The following is a 21763-nucleotide window of genomic DNA, read 5'->3' as shown; positions in this document are numbered from 1 at the left end:
GAAATAAATATCCAAATGCTGGGATTATGGTATTAGGAAAAAGTACCTAAAATTTGGATGTAAGCAGGCAGGAGGAATGGGGAAGGACAGAAAATCCTCTCAATGGCACACTGTGACACTGTCTGACAGGTCTTCCCAATGATTGCTTAATTCTTCAGGAGAGCAGACCTGTGTTTGACTTCAGTGCTCACTTCTGATTACAGCCCAGACATAGCAAAACTGCATGTGAAATTACAGATTTGGGTCCAGTGTTTTTAAAGCATTTATGATTTTATTGCTCCGTGGGATGCTGGCCAGTTTTGTGTATAACCTGATAATCCTAATCTAACATTCTTTTAAAAGTTAGTGCATATTAATTGTATAAAATGGTTTCATTATGACATTTTAACACATGTATATAACATACTTTGATCATATTCACCCCCATTACCCTCTCTTGCTCCACCAGCTAGTCTCCTTCCTCTTCTTAAGCAGTGCCTCTTCTATTTCCATGTCTTTTTTTAAATCTAGATTTCTCCTATGAGAGAAAAACAATGATATTTTTAAAGTACCTATAAACACCAGGTTCTCCAATGTGCTTGGATACAGTTTTGTGCTATTACTGGTTTCTTCATTAATGACTTAAACATATTAATAACTTCAGAATTATGATTTATGTGTTCATATAGTATTTGTTTGAAAGTTCTATTTGAAATTATTTGAAAATCATGCTTGGCCATGTCCTAGGACAGGGCTCAGCCAGCACTGTAATGCTGAGGGGCCCTGTTAATGCTAGGACTACATTTTTCCAACCCTGACTCAGATATGCAAAAGAAATACCAGGGGACACACGAGAGGACAGAACAGGTGACAGGTAGTTGATCCCAATAAATCTTCAATGTCTGGCAGGCAAAAGTATGAGGCTAAAGTTATAGATCAAGGAAAAAGAAACTTCCCTAAAAGAAGAAATGAAAGAAGAAGGCTAGAGTAAAGAGTGGACAAGTCAATAGAGAAAAGACATGGAAGAGATGTTGTATTAGCCAAATTGGACTGCTGTAACAAAATATCACAGACCGTGTGACTTAAAAAATGGAAAATTCTCTCATAATTCAAGGAGACAGAAGAACAAGATCAGGGAGTCAGCATAGTGGAGTGCTGGGGAAGGCTGCCTGTGGGTTGCAGGTTGCCAACTTCTCATTGTACACTCACATGGTGAGGAGAACTGGAAAGCCTGATGAAGGCCTTTACACAAGGGCATCAATCCTATTCATGATCGCTCTATGCTCATGACCTAACGACCTCTCACCTCTTTATATCATTACACTGGGGATTAAGATTTCAACGTATAAAATTTAGAGATATACAAACATTCCATCCATAACAGATGCATGCAGTAGAGGGTGGTAAAAAGGGACTCAGGAGACTCTACTTTGATATTTATACCTCAGGAGAAAGAAATTCCTTGTGTGTAAGAAATAGTTGGACTGAAGGTCTTGTGTAACTCAAAAATGGGCCTCCCATTGGTCCCTCTGTTCAATTTTTAAGAGACTTCTATTTTCCCAGTGCCTTTGCAATCACAAAAAGGCTTTTGCCCTCACAGTTCCAATGAACACTCCTGATACACACATTTTATTTGGTGTTTACCTGAGCCCAGGAGCTGTATGACTTTGGCTTCTCTTCGGCCTGAGACTGTTCCAGGCCAGACTGTTCACCTCTTCTACCATCACACTGGCAGCTTCCCTTGGGACTGCATCTAACATTGTTCCTAAAGAAAGGAAACCCTCTCTCTACCCGATTCAGAACAAGAACTTTCCTAGAGTTCAGTGGATTTCTGTTTTGTTTTGGTTTGCACCATGGCCCACAGCTCTTCTCTCTTGCTATTCTCAGAACCCAGGAAAATCCACTGACTGGCTGCCTGAATGCCCACAGCCAGTTAATGGGGCTAGAATCCACCTGCATGACCAAAGAAGAGACCTCAAGCAAACATTTCACTTTCAAAGTTTCCTACATACCTGCCTGACTCAAAAGCATAGTGCCTCTTGGATATCTATAAGTTGTAGGCAGCTAACTACATTCCCCTCCATGCCTGGGGCAGAGTTTCAACCTCAAACAACTTTATTTAAACAATTTCTTACTTAACATGTTTTTCTCAGTGCTTCAAATCCAATCACTCCCTGCATTGCAGGGCAGAACTGCTACAGGACAAAAAGAACAACACAACCTGTTTTTATTTTAATATCTTCCGGGTCCCTTGGCGCTGCCATCATTTGGGCTGTCAGCCCTTCACCGCCTGAGGTGGCTTCTCGCTCTCTGCAGACCGTCTGCTTCTCCACTAATGGCACTGTTCGGGCAAGGGGGAAATGCAATTTTCCACTCCATTACAAGCACTGTATAAAAGGACCTCTTTTCCTCACTGCACACAGATAAGGAACTAATGAAATTCCATTCACTAAGTATTACAATAGCCAACTCCACTCCAGATACAGCCGTTGTAAGCGCCTGCCAGGCCCTCCACTCCAGAAGCAATTGTCACTGAATGTTCCTGGATTGGATCATGTCAGGATGAAAAACTATGGGTTAAGCAGGGAGAAGAGAAGGTCACAAAGATGGAAGTGGATCCATGGTTTTGGATCATCCTTCTATCTATTATGCCTGGACAACAGTTCTTAGGGACTCTGGTAGAAGCTCGAAATTCTTGTATTTGGAAATAGCAATGTTGGGAGCACCAAAATACTCCCCTAAAACTCTAGACATAGCATATCCTATAGGAACAGGTAATGAAAGTGATAGAAGAGGGGTAATGAGTTGTGTGTCTTTAAATACAGTGATATCTCTGTTCCTCAACGCGTGGTAAAGCAATACAAAAGTAACAGAAAATAGCATTCCTTTCTTCCTCCCCATCCACAGTGGTCCTATCCTCCTTGACCCACATGCTCAAGGGTCTCCATGTGGTACTGCCTTCCCTGCTCCCACAGTCATCTATCTACAAGCAGCACTGAATTTGTCTCACACAAAATGCATCACCTTCATCCCCATGCCCTGTGGGTTCTTCTTTCTCAGCAAATAAGCCAAGTCATGACAGAAGTCTTGGTGATGGTCTGCTTTAATAGCAAACCCAGAAGTTGCCCCTGGAGATATAATGCCTTGGCTTCAAAAATTAGTTGTTAATGTTGAATTTGAATGTATAGCTCATAAATTAATAGGATGCAGTTTGGGGGGCATGAAGGCTAGCTGTGAAATCTTTTCAATCATGTCACAAAGATGCTTCTATATCCCAATTAAGCCATGAGGAAGGCTGAAAAAATATTCTTAAACCGTACATATACATGCATATATACATTAACATCAATTCATGTTTTAAATTTTCCTTTTATTCTCATTTCCACTCTCATGTGCAATGATTTTAATATATTTGGTGTGGATCCATTATGTGAATTATTGCAAAATATATTTGTAATATTGCAAGGTACATGATGTTGGTATATACCATTTCATTTTTCCAGTTGCTGTACACTACTCTATTGAAAGTATATGCAATAATTCTTCCAATAATTGAGAGACCTTTGGGTTGTTTTTAACTTTTCCATATGAAAAATAATGACTTAAAATTTCCTTTTTTACATTTACCTGTCTTCTCTGGTACAGCTGAATTTCTGGAGTGATAAGGTATTTTCATATCCAACTTCAGGACAACTTTACAAATGGTTGTACCAACTCATACTCCCATCAACAATAAAGAAGGCTTTCTGTAAATCTCTACTCTCTTTGATTTGATTTTTTTAAAAAGAGAAACATTTGACAGCCTTGTATTTTAAAGCATATTATTCCCTCATTGTTAGTAATGTTGAGTGCATTCCTTCACAAATTAACTTCCCATAAATATTTCCTTCTCTGCAAAGTGTTTATTTTGTTGGCTTATCTACTAAGTTGTCTGGAGTGTATTAATTGGTTTATAGGAGTTCTTTATGTATTCTTAGTATTGAGCCATTAGCACACTATCTTCTCCTAGTTCATTAACTTATCTTTTTAGTTTTCTAAGGTGTCTTTTGATAAACAAATTTCTTCATTTTAATAGGTCAATATTAGTGATCTTTTCTTTTATAGTTAACATTTTATATATCTTTTTAAAGAAATCTGGTTGCTTTGTGACCATACATTTTTAATTTATGTAATATATGTCATCTCTCTCATTTTTTTACTTCAAGTCCTAGGTTTCTAATATACACTGTGCTATGATACATATACATACTCTGCTGCTTGTAATTGCTGTGGATACTTCATCACATGTATACACTTGATTTTAATCAATCTATTCCCACCTATACCCATTTAATAAATCAGGCAACTGAGGATTAATTCACAAAACCTTTCTTCCAACTTCCCTTTTCTCAAGCAAAAAGTAGTTAAATAAATTGGGATGTGGATAACTTTGGAGGTAAAAGATAAATAATTACCACTGTGCCCTTTTAGAAAGCCAAGTCCAGTCACATACACTTAAAAAGTGTGGCAGATGCACATAGTTTTTGAAGATAGAATCTATGACTTAGTCCCAATCTTGACAAATAGATTACATCTTCTGTGCCAACACCTGTCACTTGATAATGGCTGTCTAGAGAGCTCCGTTGAAAGGATTTGGATGCGTTTGAGCTCAGAAAGAAAGCTGTGATCAATTAGTAATGTCTGCCAGGGGTTTGGGAATGGCAGCATAAAGGCCTGGCATTCACCATCTCAGGCCAAGCGTGACTCACCTTCTTCCACCCCTCCACGCAAACCTTCAGGCTTCCCAGGGGCCCAAGAAGAGCCAAGTCACACATGCTCAGTCCACTCCCTGAAACAACGACATTTGCTCCTGGGCACTCTGGTCCATGCTCAAGCAGATGTGAAAAGCAGTAGACTCGTGAGAGAGACTGCTCAGGCCCACATCTTTGAGTATTAATTACAGACACCTCCCACCCATCATTTTACATACACCATTCTCAGCAACTGCTTCTCCTTTACTTTTTTAACTGGCTGTCAGATGATACCATAGAACATGCAGGTTATAAAGACAGCTCAGCTACAAAGAAACTGATTTGCTTTCTAAATTCTGACCCCATTCGTTATGCAGCAGGTGGTTCCATTTAATCCACGCAGAATTTGCTGAGAGCTCTGCTGTTCCCAGCACTACACTCAACTCCAGAGAAAACAAAAGATAACACCACCACTGAGTACAGCTCCTGGCACATATGATTGCCCAAGCAAGCATGTGGCTTCTTTTGCTTCCCTCAGAGAGATTTTACTGGAGATGGGGAGATGAAGCTTACCTCATGCCACAACTATTTTACCCAATTCCACAGAAATTTAGGTAGAACTTACCAGGTGAAACATCAAGTGAGCCATTAAGATCTGATGTCGCAAGTAGACCACTGTGGCCCTTGATTGAGGGAGGTTACATGGAGTTAAAGGTTAACATTAAACAAATGCTCCATAAATACTTGGTTCAAGCAACAACTGACAGTAGAAGTACAAAATGTCAGTGTTAGAAGGGATATGGGGGGTTATTTATACCAACCCCTTCATTGTACAGATGAGGAAATAGTGTTTTTTAGAAATGTGATATGACTTTTGGGACAAGAATTCCATTTTTCTAACCCATTGCATAGTAGCCTTTGTGCTACATTATGCTGAATTTTATACCCAGGTTGGAAGACTCAGGAGAATTATGCCTGGGAGCATTTAGGTGAAATTTAACCAGAGATACACCTGTCCCTCTTACCTCCACCAGGCAATGATGTAACATGTAACCTGGGCAGCTGGAATCCAGGCCTCCATCCAGGTAAATGTGTAGTGCCCCTAACTTTGCATGACCTCCAAAGGCAAGTCCCCCTAGTATGGTTTTAATTTTTAAAAATTGCTCCACTTAGAGTATCTCTAAATTTTAAAAGCATTACCATTAACAGGTTACTTCACATTGTCCCTGTCAGCTGGAGCTAGGGGAAGCTCCAATGATGTTCCCCTAGTGAATAATAATTTGTTTCAAATTTTAAAGGACAAAACTTATTCTTGGCAACCTCCTGAAGGGAGAAGTATTTCCAATTCTCTTTAATACATCTTGAAATAATTTATGAAACTTTACGAATATATTATTTCAGGAATGTACATTTGCAGTCAAACAAAGAATAATTATTCACTGTTAGAGGAGGCCTTTGAAGGGACATTATCTTTCCTTTCATAGGTGATGGCTTAAAGAAACAATGTTTCAGAGCCACTTCCAGGTTAAAAACCTCTACTTAGGAAATGAAAGCTAATTTGATTAGAAAAGATGTTTAATTAACCACGAAGTCTATAACTTTGCCATTGAGCAGAAATCTTGATGTCATGTGTTTGAATTTGAGGAGATTACAACTAATGGAGATAATTACTTTTCCTTCTCAAGTGATACATGTTCTGATTTTATTAAATGAATACAACCAAGGTCTTGGACAAATTCCCAAAGGCAGTATCTTCCATTGCCAGCTCAGTGTAGTAAAGGTAGGCTCCCTGATGTCACATACTGCCTGGATAATGACCGGCAGAGAGATGTATCTCCAGTGACAGATGGGAGTAGAGATGCAAACTAGGTCTTGCAATGAGCCAGTGATATCCTCAAACTCATCCATTTTTGCTTTTAAATAGCTATCACTGTAACTAAAGACATTCAAGGGATGGGGAATTCTTAAATGTTGCTAAGATATACACATGCTTAGTTTGGGGTGCATTTGGGGTTGAGATGCAAAACAGAGAACTTAAAAAATGGTGATCCATCTTGACCCACTCATGAAGGTGACAAAGAGCTCACAAGATGAGAGGAGGAGTCAGATAGCTGGCCCGAGAACACTCAGCACCGAAGGGACTGAATTTATGGACATTGCCTCACTACCTCTATACCCGCCCCACCCCTCTCATCACTTGACCGAGTCCTAATTATTACAAGGCGCATATTAATTCCATGCACACTGGTGCTGATGTGATATGAGCCCACTCCCTGCAACAACATCCTCAAACGGGTTGAAGATTTCTAGTAGTTCCCCAAAGTATAACAAACAGGTTTTCTCAATGCTAACTTCAATATCTAAAAATGACCAACAGATCATTCATTCACTTGTAGTAAGATACACAAGAAGCTTCTTTGCTATTTGACTGAAATCGTCATTAGCTTAGTGTGAACATGCTGGTATCTCTTCCTTGTTAGAAGGACTGATTAGTAATAGTCATACTTTTACTGGGTATATATCAATTATTGTCTAGTAAATATACTTTGGTAGATATTTCCCCCCCAAAAAGAAAAAGATAAAAGAGCCCATGAGTTGGATAAATAATAAAAAGGAGATTTGGGTGTGAAAAATAGACATAACAGATTAGCCCTTTCTAATTTTCCATAGTGAATTTCCCTTTTGCCAAAGTCCTGTAGTACTTAAGAACCATAGTTAGTAGTTGGTGTTTTATTATATTGTTCTACATGTTCTTTGTCTATGTCTATAACTTCTGTGCCACACAAAAAGAAAAATCTGAACATCTGTAGGGCAGAAACTGTACCAAATGTTACGTCTATACTTTTCATTCTAACCAAGTTTAGCTTGAAATAATAGCCAGTATGTGTTGATTAATGGATTTGAGCCACGTTTACTTTTGATAATTGGTGAAGCCCTGTGACGTTATGAGTTTTCTTTTTTTGCTACAAAACCAAAAAGCTAGTGAGGTAGCATTTTTTCGGAACATCAGCTCCCACATTTGTATTATGTGAGAGTCACAATCAAGGAAGGATAACATTCAACATGGGTTGGCCTCCAAGACCTGCATGGAAAACTCCAAGGCCAATTCTGCAGACCAGAAAGAATCAATGTGGTAATGATTTAAAAACATAAGAATTATTTACAAGGCTCTGAAAATACTTGGCTTAGCTAAGGATACCTGGGCCAAAGGACCAGTCCCCCAGCCAGTCCATTATCAACACCAAAACTAAGCAAATTGCTCTCTGAAGTAAACACTGCATTTCTATTTCAGATTTATGGATCTCCGAGGTTTCCCCTGGTGATAATAAAAAGATACTCCCAACAAATGTCGATTCCATCCATGCCAGTCCAGCAAAGCCTAAAATCCTATCATGCACAAATCACTCCAATGACATTTTTGTTTCTGCTCAGCAAACTATTAAGTAAAAAAATCAAAAGTACAGTTACTATTGTAGTTTGGGAGACTGAATTCTCTCAGACTATAGGACCAGATGATTTAATGTGGTTAATTCCCTGTCAAATACTTTTAGATGTGTCCAGGTAAGTGAGCTTTTTTGAGTAGTAGCCTACATATCCAGTCTGAGGCAGAGTGGAAGAAACACCTCAAGAGAAGTCCAAATGATTCCTCACTTGAGAAAGTGATGATTGAGTCAGGAAGACCAACTCACACATATGGAAAAAAAGAGAAAATGTGGTTCAGATGCTGAGATCCATAGGAGTCAGAAAAAAGTACAAATTACCATTGGCTAGTTGCTAGTACAGTCTGGAAGGATGGTTCAGAAAAGTAGAAGGACATTTTAGTACAAATGAAGAAGAAGCATGAAAGATGAGGAGTAAATTCATGTGGTCAAGAAAATCAGATGAGTATGGGAGACGCGCACACACCTAAGAACAGAGGGAAAACCAGGTGCAGTGTTGGACCAATGGTGGAAAACCCCAATGCAGAACAGAGGAGACTGTGAGTAGGTAGACTGGAGTTTGGAAAACTACCACATTGAGAGTATTCAAACTGATTCTTAGCAACTTTTAGAAAGAACACCTTAGATATCCAATACATATAACGTACAAAGAAAAACAAAGCTATTCTGCCTTATGTCCCTACCAAACTCATAAAATATATTAAGTACCTGACATATTTTTGAGGAATCAAGAACGGAATTTGAGGACCATTAAGATCTAAACTTCTCTTTCTCCTTTGTTAGGGACAATAGGGGGAAAATGAGCCTAGAGAACTAAAATGACTTCAAGGAAAAATTGTGAGCCTCTGCATTTTCTATTCTTTTCTATCTTCTTTCAGGTCCCACCCTACCCCCTGCCACCCTCATACCTCATCCCACAAACAACAGTGAGCAGTAATTTTGGTCATTGCCACCTCAAAAAACATCCGAAATATCTGCCCACTTTCTTATACCTCTCGGAATACAATTTCACCATCTTTAATCAAACACTAATTCAGCAGATGTTTACTGAGCACTTACTATGTATATTGCATGCAGACAGTGAGTCAGACTTGGGTCCAGCCTCCAAGAACACTGCCAGTCAGGGAGCAAAATTGTGGGAAGAGAGGGAGTGAGTAAACTGCTGAATTATGTATTTGAGATTTTTCCCTACTTTGCATTCTATTCATACTTTTAATTCAAATGCAATCATTACTTAGCTGTATTGCTGAGAGGCCTGCCTCTTCCCCCACCTCCACCCCCTGCTTGTTGTAGTTGCAGGGCTTGAAACCATGGTATAATTAACATAATTAAAGTATTAATAAAGATTGAAGGGGTTGGACACTGTGTGAAATGCTTAATTTTGTGTATCTTTAACTGATTGAATGTTTAGGTTTGCATTTCAGCTGTCACCCAAATTATGTGTAATTAAGCCAAAGCTCGGATCTGCCTGTCTCATCCTACCCAGTGCGGATGGCAGACAGATTTGATTCTGGGGAGAAGGTGGTAAATCTGCCCACTCATTTGTAGCTGTGTGCTTTCACACTTTTTATGCATCTCTTGCCTTTTCCCAGTGCATTCATCGATCAAATTATCCCATTAGCATGGAATGAAGAATAGATAGCTATAGCGGAAAAAACTCAAATGCTTTCAGTACATTCCCTAGCTACCACCACCTACAGCAGCAGTCTGTCACCTCTGCCTGGATGGCATCCTTGTGTTCTGGCACTGAGGGGCACTCCCTCTCAATGAACACATGTTGGTACTCACAGAGCATGGCAGATGGTATGCCGCATTGGAAGCAGCCACCAACACAAGGGGGTGGGCTCCATGTTCGGGGAGGGACCCACCTTTGGATCCAGAATTGCATGGGCAGCAAAACCACGTGAAGAAATCACTTAAGAGACATTTAAAGAAGATATCAAATGATCATCTTAAAGCTGAAGGAGGTATCACCCAGACGTGTAGGTTTCAGGATTAGCTGCTATCCACAGAAGAGCTCCACAGGAGTTCATGGAGTTTACATGACTCTCTTGGGTAAAATCCAGCCACACACAATCATGCCTAGTGTGCTCATTCGTGTGTTCGACCCAATGAGGAAGCAACATGCACCAGTATACACATTCTATGCACACCCTGCCATTGTAAAGTGAGCTGTCAATTTGAAGGGAGAAGTAAACACAAGGACTACCAGGAAGAAGATGAGGGCCCAAAGGACAACACAGACTATGAAGCCTCTGAAAATTGTAGTAATAATCGATCTGAGATTGGCCTTGAAAGGTGAGTCAGACTTACACAAGCCCATCTGTGTAAGGAGCAAGAAGACACTTAAAGGCCCAAAGCACAGTCTGTTGTTAGGCGAGAGTGACTCTCCACTTTCCTAGGGCAGAGGTTTGTGTGGGACATAAATTTTGAAAGGAAAGCAGAGAAAACACCAATGCAGAAGGTCTCAGATTCTATCTAGACTAAGGGCTGTGTAGTGAAGGTCTTAGGAAAACGGGAAGGGTAAGACTAACTTACACAAAATGAGACAGAAGACGTGACTGCTGTGTTTGCTTTCCATTGAGGCCCTAACAAATTCCCAGGGTCTTAGGAGCTTAAAAGAACACATTTTTATGATCTCATTTCTTTAAATCAAAAGTTCAGTGGGCTCAGCTGTTTTCTTACCCTGAGTCTCATAAAGCCAAATTCAAGGTGCTGGCTAGGCTGGGTTCCCACCTGGAAGCTGTAGGGGAGAATCTGTTCTCAGGCTCATCCAGGTTGTTGGCAGAATTCAGTTCTACTGGGCTCTAAGACTGAAGTCTCTGTCTCCTTGCTTCCTGCCATCCAACTAGAATCCCACTTCAACTTTCTTGCCCCCAAATACTCATAAAAGGTCATCCAACATTGCCAGTTTAGGTTTCTTTAAAATGTTTTCTCTCATATATGGAATACAGGCCACAAGTACAAGCAATATTACGAAAAACATTTCACACTAAGGGGACATCACTAATGGAAGAGGGATGGTAAAAGGAGGAGGTTAAGAAGGTGAATATGGTTGATTATTTTCTATACAAGAAAGAAAATAGAATTTTTAAACTTGCAAATCACCAGAAGAAGGGGACTACGGTAGAAAGGAGAAAAGTAGAAGGGATGAACCAATGCAGGTTAAGTGAGGGGGGATGTGTGGAGAGGGTGTAGGAGGGTGAATACGGTACAAATACTGTATATACATGTATGTAAATGGAAAAATGAGACGTGTTGAAACTATTCCAGGCATAGGGAGGATAGAGGAGAATGATGGATGGGGTGAATTCAACTATGGTATGTTGTAAGAACTTCTATAAACGTCACAATGTACCCCCAGTACAACAATAAAATAATAAAAATAAAGTAAAAAAAAAAAAAAGTAGAGTTTTACAACCCTTAAATGTTAACAGAGCACAGACCCCTTTAGATTTGAAGTTTTGCCTTTTTTAAAAACTACGTTGCTTATCTGCCCTTATATAAGTTGCAGATGTCAACATCATGTTTTCCTCCTCTTCTTCTTTTCTTCTTCTTCCCCTCCTCCACTGTCTTCTTCACGAAGTAACATTTTCTTTATGAAATCTTTCCAAAGCACTTAACTTGACATTCACAAAAATGACAACTCTAGTTTACTAGTTTATGGATTTAATTAAGCTGTTTGCAAATAGTTTACAAGACAAACAGTCGTAAACAAGTTTGGGAATAGACGGAACTGCATTCTGGTGTTAAACTAAATTTGGCCTGAGGAGGCCTCCATACTGGGCTCTCAGTTAATGAACTGCAACCTAACTTACCATGCGAAGGAACTGAAAGCCTACCTTGGAAACATACTCATCTAATAATTGCTAAGTCACAGCCAATCACAGCATCCAAGCTTCAGACCGCCACAGGCAGCCAAATGCTTAAACTTGGTTCAAATAAGGCAACAGCTAAGGTGTAACCAATGGGTTGCCTCTGTACCTCTGTTTTCTGTCCAAAAACGCTTTCTGACTATGGGGCAGATAGGAGTCCTTTGAACCTGTTCTGTTTCCAAGGGTCTGCCTGATTCGTGGGTCATTCTTTGATTAACTTCAGCCTGCTAAATTTAATTTGTCTCGTTTTTCTTTTAGCTCTGGTGAGAGTGTATGGACAGGTTAGAGGGAAGGCCTCCTTGCTGGGAGCAAGGATACCAGTCAATATATCTTATGGAGAAGGTGGAGAAGGTGAGGTGATCCAGGAAGGTGACTGGGTGGGAGTGGGTAAAGAAGGTTTCCACTGAACATGAAATGACTCATGTGCCCATGTGAGGGAATAACACACACCGTTGGCATTGTTTAAAGTACTACCCCTGCCCAGCGACAGAGAATAAATACTTCAATCAATAAAAGCGTGGTATGGCTCTCAATTAATAGGACACGGTTAAAGGCAAAATGGTACTCCCCACCCCCACCTCTTCCCAGGGCTGCAAAGATGTAGGTTTCCTGAGCTGAATCTGGTGGCAGCAGCCCTCAATCTTAGAAACAGAGTGCCTTAAAGGCTGGTTTGAGCTTGAGAAAGTTAAAATCGACCAGACAGAAGAATCTACCGTGGTCACTTGTAATTATTCTCGTACCCTTGGTAAAGCGTATCTAAAACATTGTACAATTCAGAGCCACTGTTTTGATCAATTATGTACAATGGTAGGTTAGCACCTTCATGGGTTTCCTTGGCTGATTCATTACCCCTGTTGCGGCACAGAGCAGCATTTCAAAGCACCAATTAGAAAGTCAGACAGGCTTGAGTTTGAATCCCAGCTCAGCCTGACCATCTTGCTGTGAGCAAATTACTTAACCATCATGAGCTGTATATTCCTCCCTCTAACAATTTCCGTTTACAGAACTGTTGTGGCAACTAAATATGATGAGGTATGTACAGTAATTTTGTGGAGCACTTGGCACATGGCAAGCCCTCAAGAAATGGCCACTGGTTCTGTAAGGAGATGGACAGTTTTTGCTTTGGGTGGGAGAGATTTGGTGATATGAGGTGTTGTTCAAACCTCAGTGCAGGCACTAAATGGAATCGGGACCAATCAGGGAGCATCATAAGGGTGTTGGACATGAGACGAGAAAGCAAGCACAGAGAGGCAGGCCCTAGGATAGTTGTAACTCACTTGAAAATTTTGCTTAGTATTGATTAGTCTGAGCTCAGCAGCCCCAGGATCCAGTGTTACACAAACAGCTTAGGTGGTGCCTGGAACACTAAGAACTTCCCAGAATACTTTAAAAGATCATTTTTATCCAGCTTACCTGTATTTTCACTCAGTTGGGGGACAGTGAGTGAGTCAGGGTGGCTGGAATGGTTGGCAATCAGAGATGAGGATGAAGGGGTAGGCCGCAGAGTTTGCTGGTTGGGTTCAGTTCCTAGAGGGTAAGTTCCTTTTTTCCTAGGCTGCCATCATCAACACAATCAAGAATCAATCTAGATGTGTCTTTAAATAAACTAGAGGAAGGTGAAGACATACGCCTTGTAATATATCCCACTGAATTTATTATCTTCTCAAACTTTAATGTGCGTATGAGTCATTGAAGGTCTTGTTAACCCATGGCTTTGGATTCAGGTCTGGGATGTGGGCCTCTGAGAATGAATTTCTAACACACCCAGGTGGTGCCAGTGCTCCTGGTCTTTGGACCCATTTTTGAGTAACAAAGATCCAGAAGTCTTAACACCAACAAATTTCCTCCAAGAATGAGACCTAGCCTCTCCAGCCTTGAGTAATCTACTTACTAGAATGTTTAAAATAAAATAGCCAAACTAGACTATCTACAGCATATTGACAATCTCTCCTGCATTTCTTCTCCCACCACCCTGAGAAAAATAATTTAGGAAAAATAATCTTATGTTGTCTAACCTTCTCAGTAGCGCTATGATTCAGACACATCTTCAAACTTTCCCACCCTTTATCAATTTGGAACGTGAATGAAACATCTGACCCAAATTTTCCCATTTCCTGCAGCTGAGCCACAAGGTAAAAGTCTCAACATTCTCGTTGAGCAAGTTTTTGGATTTCCAGTTTCAGACAGAAAAAATGATTCTCTTTTATTCTAAGCCATTAAAGTCTGGGAAACTGTACTCTGTATTACTGAACTTAGGATCAAACAAAATTGCCTGAGGTAGATGAGGGGGTTTGTTTAAAGAACTGAATCTACCACAGAACACAGGACATATCTTTTTTATGTGAAGAGAGACACCCATTCTGGTCTGCCTTCTCACCCCAACCAAGATTTACATGAAATGTGTTCTTCCATATCCAATGACCTCCTCTCTAAGTCCCCAAGAAGGGACACCACAGCTTTCCAGAGAATGTGCCCAGGAACAGGTGGTTCTTCCTCTCCTTTATAGTTGTTCTCTTGAGATCTATGTTAGAAAATGCTAGGGTTGATGATGACTTACTACGCGGGACCCTCATTTGTCACTACATCTCAGTCATAGGCAACTAAAATGTGTTAGATTCTGCCAGTGAACTCCAGAAAATAGCAACATTTCCTATTTGGGGGGTTCCTCCATAATGTTCATCACTCTATAAGCCACAGAGCCTTCAAAAATCTACCTTGAAAGATGATAGCTCAAAGAAGATTTTTCTGAAGAGTAAAGGACTTTTATTTGTTCTCATTTAACAATTAAGTTCTACATTGGGCCCTTGTCCTACCATAATTTTAGGAAAGAGATGCCAGGTTCTAGGTTTTCTAGGCATTTTAGAAGAGGAACAAAAGAGGTGGTGTGCAACAGGGGAAAGTACCATGGGCTTAGCACGAGAGATTAAATCCTTCTTTTGCCTATTAAGTAGTCCTACTAGCTCAGTGACATTGAGTATATGGCATAACCCTTTTGGCCTGAATTTCCTCATTTGTTTTTTATAAACTGTGTCTTGATCCTTCACAAGAGATAGAATGACTAAAGAATGCAAGCAAGTGAAGAAAGTAAGAGACTTGTGGGTAGATGGGTGGACAGGCATCTGGATAGATGAGCAGATGGGTTCATGGATAAGTGAAGAGATGGAACATGGATATATGAGTGGATGGATACGTGGATGAGTGGGTAGATGGTACATGGGTAGGTAGGTGGATGGTACATGGGTAGATAGTACAATCTCTGTCAGACAGGTATTTGTTATGTTTTGTTTTACAAAGTGTCTGCTATCACAATTCATAATCCAGCAAGTATTTTACACTGCTTTCTCTGAATCACTGAATCCCATGCTTATAACCAAAAAGTAAACATCTGTCTTTCCAAATTATAGGCTTTTCTGACAGTGCAAAAAACTTGGGAACCACTTGCTCCATTCTTCTCATTTTAGATGTGAGGAAACTGAGGCCAAAAAGGGGAAAGGACTTGTCCAAGCTGGTAAGCTCTCTAGACTCGGAGCGAATGAATTCTACCTGGTAGGACTCTAAACTTACCAGTCACTTTCTGATATATCCCACTGTTTCCACAAAACTACCCATGCTTGCTGGCATTAGAAAGCACTTCCATTTGCTTCCGACTAAGAGCCCAGCACAAAGCTGAGTTTTTAGAAAAAAATGTTATTTACCAAAAAGTGACTCTTTCACAACAACAGGAAAATACAGAGATGTGTTTCCAATTAGCTAGGGAAGGAACTCAGCCACAAATGCCTTGCCATTTAGTGCTGCTACGCTGGTGATTTCTCCCCAAAGCAGGGAACTGGTATCACTGTCACTATCCTTTCTGTTGTTTGCATCCAAAGCAGTTACACGTACTTCAGCAATGAGAGGTATTCTCTTTCATCTGTTTGGGAATTATCCTCCAGTGTCTGCTCCTTCCTCCACATTGCACATCGTTAAGTTCCCCTTCCGTGAGCGAAGCTCATGGACACAAACTTTCATGCACAGTAATATGTATTAAAAAGAGAAAAGTCATTGAAGAAGGGTTTCGTTTTTATTCATTCTTCAGTCCTCTTTCTAAGGAGTTCCTGACTGCCAGATAGCTTTCCTTCAGTACAAAGAGACTCCTCTTCATTTTGGTGACCACACCTGAGAAAGCTTCATTAAAATTCATTCCCAAACAGAAAACTCCAGCATCTGGGTTCCAAATAAACTCGTGCGTTTCTAAAAGGAAAGCTGCCAAGAAGTTACACACGCCGTCGAAAAAAGCCAGAAAAGCCTTTATGAAGGACAATCTTTCCGTTCATCAATACCAACTGGTCCCACAGGACGGAGGGAGGACAGCAACACTGAGAGAACCCAGGGCTTTGTCAAGGGCCAAGTTTACTGAGTTGACATACTTTTGAGGGAATAACGATAAGGAACCACCTTCATGAAGAGGAAGCACCTCTTGGGGCTTCAGAGCATCATAACGGCATGAAAAAGTTTGGAAGGAAAGAGAAACTCTATGTGGCAGTACGGTAGACTGTTGTGGTAATGGCTTCCAGTCGCTGAGGCCTCCCCATGTCTGTGTCCCTTTGTAGTTCCTTCTCACATTAACCCTAGGCTGTCTGTGTGACTTACCCTGACCAATAGGACAGTAGTAAAAAGTTGCAAGCAGAGATTTGAAAAGTGCTTTTGCATCGGGGGCTGCTGTTTGCTGCTCTTGGGACTCTGTGCCCACCACTTAAACTAGATTGAGATGAACATACTGAAAGATGACAGACCACATGAAGAGCGGCCTCAGTCACACAGGCTATCCCAGGGGCCCCTGCTGAGACCAAAGACCATGAGAAAGAAGAGCTGAGATCACTCTGGAACTGAAAAACCAAGTCTAGCCCAAACTGGCAATCTTCACAACTGTAAACTAAACCAATAATGGTGTTTTATGCTTTTTGGAGAGGGGGTTGATACCCAGCAAAAGATAATTGACACAGCAGTCCTGAAGCTCTCAACAAGAAAAAATCCACTGTCTTTATGTGGGTCATTAGCTGATATCCAAGGGCCAGGAGGGTTCTGACCTGAAGAGATATTTGACCTAATGTCCACAGCATTCTTAGCACATCATGAAAAATGCAGCCACGTGGAAGAGAGGAGGATTCGATATGAAAACAATGTAGCAGGTACTTAGCACTATTCCAAGAACAGATAGGGGACCAAGGCATTGCGGCTAACACAGATTCAAACAAGGCCTACTTTGGATTTGGAGGGAGCAGAACGTGACTGGAGGCTAGGGCTGGCGTCTACAAGTCATGTGACCTCTGAAGTCATTTCACTCATCTGTTTCTTCAGTAATAACATGGGGCCACTAATGGTTCTCACACGAAAGTCTTGCGAGGAATAAATGAGGAGCCTACTGTGAAAGTGGTTTATAGTAAGTAGAGTGCCATACAACATTGAGTATAATTTTTATGACAAAATTGATTAGTAGGAAGATGGTTGCTACTGGCCCAAACTCAGGAAATAAGATTTTATACTACATTATTTCCATATGCCCCACATACAATCTGATCATCCCACCCTAATTCTGTCATGTAGGAATAACAAAAAGTTATCCAACTACATCAATGTATGCCACCAGAATTCTAAGACATGGAGCCTCTATGTTTATGATCCATATCCTAAACTGACAAAAGAATAGAAACAGAAAGTATCTGCTATTGTATGAACACTACTGTGAATTATTTATATCACTCCCTAATGTATCTATCGTTACTTTCATTAAATACACACACATTCACATCCATGAGCATGAGTCATGTTTTATAAGATAGGGTTTTAGCTGGTTAGAGTGGGGCATAATTATAGGCCCAGCACTCAGGAGGCTGAGGCAGGAAGACAGCGAGTTCAAAGACAGCCTGGGCAAAGACACCTCCAAAAAGGCCAATCTCCTTAATGAACACTGATGCAAAAATCCTCAATAAAATAATGGCAAACCGAATTCAACAACACATCAAAAAGATCATTCACCAAGACCAAGTAGGCTTCATCCCAGGAATGCAGGGGTGGTTCAACATATGAAAATCAGTAAACGTAATAAACCACATTAACAGAAGCAAAGACAAAAACCACTTGATCATCTCAATAGATGCAGAAAAAGCCTTTGATAAGATCCAACACCATTTCATGATAAAAGCTCTAAGAAAACTAGGAATAGAAGGAAAGTAACTCAAAATTATAAAAGCTATATATGACAAACCTACAGCCAGCATTATACTTAATGGTGAAAAACTGAAACCATTCCCTCTAAAATCAGGAACCAGACAAGGATGCCCACTATCTCCACTCCTATTCAACATAGTACTGGAATTCCTAGCCAGAGCATTAGGCAAGAAGAAGGAATAAAAGGAATACAAATAGGTAAAGAAACTGTCAAAATATCCCTATTTCCAGACGACATGATCTTATACCTTAAAGACCCAAAAAAACTCTACTCAGAAGCTTCTAGACACCATCAATAGCTACAGCAAGGTAGCAGGGTATAAAATCAACATAGAAAAATCATTAGCATTTCTATACACTAATAATGAACAAACTGAAAAAGAATATATGAAACAATTCCATTTACAATAGCCTCAAAAAAAAAAATCAAACACCTAGGTGTAAACCTAACAAAAGATGTGAAACACCTCTACAAGGAAAACTATACACTTCTGAAGAAAGAGATTGAGGAAGACTATAGAAAGTGGAGAGGTCTCCCATGCTCATGGATTGGTAGAATCAACATAGAAAAAATGTCTATACTCCCAAAAGTAATCTACATGTTTAATGCAATTCCAATCAAAATTCCAATGACATTCATTAAAGAGATTGAAAAATCTACCATGAAATTTATGTGGAAACACAAGAGGCCATGAATAGCCAAGGCAATATTCAGTCAAAAGAACAATGCTGGAGGTATCACAATACCTGACTTCAAACTATATTACAAAGCAATAATGATAAAAACAGCATGGTTCTGGCACAAAAACAGACATGAAGACCAGTGGAACAGAATAGAGGACCCAGATATGAAGCCACAAAACTATAACCAACTTGTCTTTGACAAAGGAGCTAAAAATATACGATGGAGAAATAGCAGCCTATTTTTGCAGACTGGTTAGCAGTCTGCAAAAAACTGAAACTAGATCCATGTATATCACCATATACCAATATTAACTCAAAATGGATCAAGGATCATAATATCAGACCACAAACTCTAAAGTTGATACAGGAAAGAGTAGGAAATACTCTGGAGTTAGTAGGTATAGGTAAGAACTTTCTCAATGGAACCCCAGCAGCACAGCAACTAAGAGATAGCATAGACAAATGGGACTTCATAAAACTAAAAAACTTCTGTTCATCAAAGGAAATGGTCTCTAAACTGAAGAGAACACCCACAGAGTGGGAGAAAATATTTGCCAGCTACACATCAGACAAAGGACTGATAACCAGAATATACAGGGAACTCAAAAAACTAAATTCTCCCAAAACTAATGAACCAATAAAGAAATGGGCAAGTGAACTAAACAGAACTTTCTCAAAAGAAGAAATTCAAATGGCCAAAAAACACATGAAAAAAATGCTCACCATCTCTAGCAATAAAGGAAATGCAAATTAAAACCATACTAAGATTCCACCTCACCCCTGCTAGAATAGCCATCATTAGCAACACCACCACCAACAGGTGTTGGCGAGGATATGAGGAAAAAGGAACCCTCTTACACTGTTGGTGGGAATGTAGACTAGTACAACCACTCTGAAAAAAAATTTGGATGCTACTTGAAAAGCTAAACATTGATCTACCATTTGATCTACCAGTACCACTCTTGGGGATATACCCAAAAGACTGTGTTACAGGTTACTCCAGAGGCACTGCACACCTATGTTTATTGCAGCACTATTCACAATAGCCAAGTTATGGAAACAGCCAAGATGCCCCACCACTGATGAATGGATCAAGAAAATGTGGTATCTATACACAATGGAATTTTATGCAGCCATAAAAAAGAATGAAATATTATCATTTGCTGGTAAATGGATGGAATTGGAGAACATCATTCTGAGTGAGGTTAGCCTGGCCCAAAAGACCAAAAAATCATATGTTCTCCCTCATATGCGGACATTAGATCAAGGGCAAACACAACAATGGGATTGGACTTTGAGCACATGATAAAAGCGAGAGCACACAAGGGAGGGGTGAGGATAGGTAAGACACCTAAAAAAGTAGCTAGCATTTGTTGCACTCCATGCAGAGAAACTAAAGCAGATACCTTAAAAGCAACTGAGGCCAATAGGAGAAGGGGACCAGAAACTAGAGAAAAGGTTAGATCAAAAAGAATTAACCTAGAAGGTAACACACACGCACAGGAAAGTAATTTGAGTCAACTCCCTGTATAGCTATCCTTATCTCAACCAGCAAAAACCCTTGTTCCTTCCTATTATTGCTTATACTCTCTCTACAACAAAATTAGAGATAAGGGCAAAATAATTTCTGCAGGGTATGGAGGGGGTGGGGGGAGAGGGAGGGGGCGGAGTGGGTGGTGAGGGAGGGGGTGGGGGCAGGGGGTGAAATGACCCAAGCATTGTATGCACATAGGAATAATAAAACAATAAAAATAAATAAATAAATAAAATTGCATTAAAAAAAAAAAAAAAACCAAAGACAGCCTGGGCCACATTGCAAGACCCTGCCTCAAAAAACAAATCAAAACAAAAGATAGAGTCTTAATCCACATATATTTACAAAATATTTTCAATTGACACGTGTATTGTATCAATGGAAATTCAGAAGAAAAGGTTTCAATGTGTGTCATACCTTGTGGACTGGAGACACTTCAAAGCATATGAGCAGGGCAAAGCTAAAGCACAAATTCTTTTTTTTATTTATTTATTTTTTTGGTGCTAAACTATACAGAGACTTTTTTTTAATTTTTATTTTATTCATATGTGCATACAATGTTTGGGTCACTTCTCCCCTCCTTCCCCCTACCCCCTCCCTTCCGCCCCCCCCCCCTTACTCCCCTTTACCCCTCGCTACCCGGCAGAAACTATTCTGACCTTATCTCTAATTTTGTTGAAGAGAGAGTATGAGCAATATAGGAAGGACGAAAGGTTTTTGCTGGTTGAGATAAGGATAGCTATACAGGGAGTTGACTCGCATTGATTTCCTGTGCGTGTGTGTTACCTTCTAGGTTAATTCTTCTTGAACTAACCTTTTCTATAGTTCCTGGTCCCCTTCTCCTATTGGCCTCAGTTGCTTTAAAGTATCTGCTTTAGTTTCTCTGCGTTGAGGTCAACAAATGCTAGCTAGTTTTTTAGGTGTCTTACCTATCCTCACACCTCCCTTGTGTGCTCTAGCTGTTATCATGTGCTCAAAGTCCAATCCCCTTGTTGTGTTTGCCCTTGATCTAATGTCCACATATGAGGGAGAACATATGATTTTTGGTCTTTTGGGCCAGGCTAACCTCACTCAGAATGATGTTCTCCAATTCCATCCACTTACCTACGAATGATAACATTTCATTCTTCTTCATGGCTGCATAAAATTCCATGGTGTATAAAAACCACATTTTCTTAATCCATTCATCAGTAGTGGGGCATCTTGGCTGTTTCCATAACTTGGCTATCGTGAATAGTAAAGCACAAAATCTTTCTCTGTAGAACTTGTGTGTTTCCCAAGATCCTGGGATAAAATTCAGGAATGGAGACAGGT

The 21763-nt window shown here is 40.1% G+C and overlaps 1 protein-coding gene across 11 annotated transcripts in view; it reads right to left on the bottom strand.

The window, feature by feature from the left end:
- Positions 1–21763, bottom strand: part of Lrmda (leucine rich melanocyte differentiation associated) — a 1025409-nt gene that overhangs the window by 283652 nt on the left and 719994 nt on the right. Inside the window, exon 7 of one of the 11 annotated variants that reach the window (XR_012449755.1) lies at positions 407–517. The exons of 9 other annotated variants lie outside the window; for them this stretch is intronic. Coding sequence is in view for 1 of the 2 variants with exons in the window: in XM_074079230.1 (XP_073935331.1) it covers positions 467–517 (51 nt within the window). In the remaining variant the exon portion in view is untranslated. The remainder of the gene's footprint in view (positions 1–406; positions 518–21763) is intronic. One more of the 11 variants, XM_074079230.1, reaches the window with a different exon arrangement.

This window comes from Castor canadensis, chromosome 7 (genome assembly GCF_047511655.1).
Source record: "Castor canadensis chromosome 7, mCasCan1.hap1v2, whole genome shotgun sequence".
Lineage (NCBI taxonomy): Eukaryota > Metazoa > Chordata > Mammalia > Rodentia > Castoridae > Castor > Castor canadensis.
The sequence above is the reverse complement of the archived record's forward strand: the minus strand, read 5'-3'. Positions and strand labels throughout refer to the sequence as shown.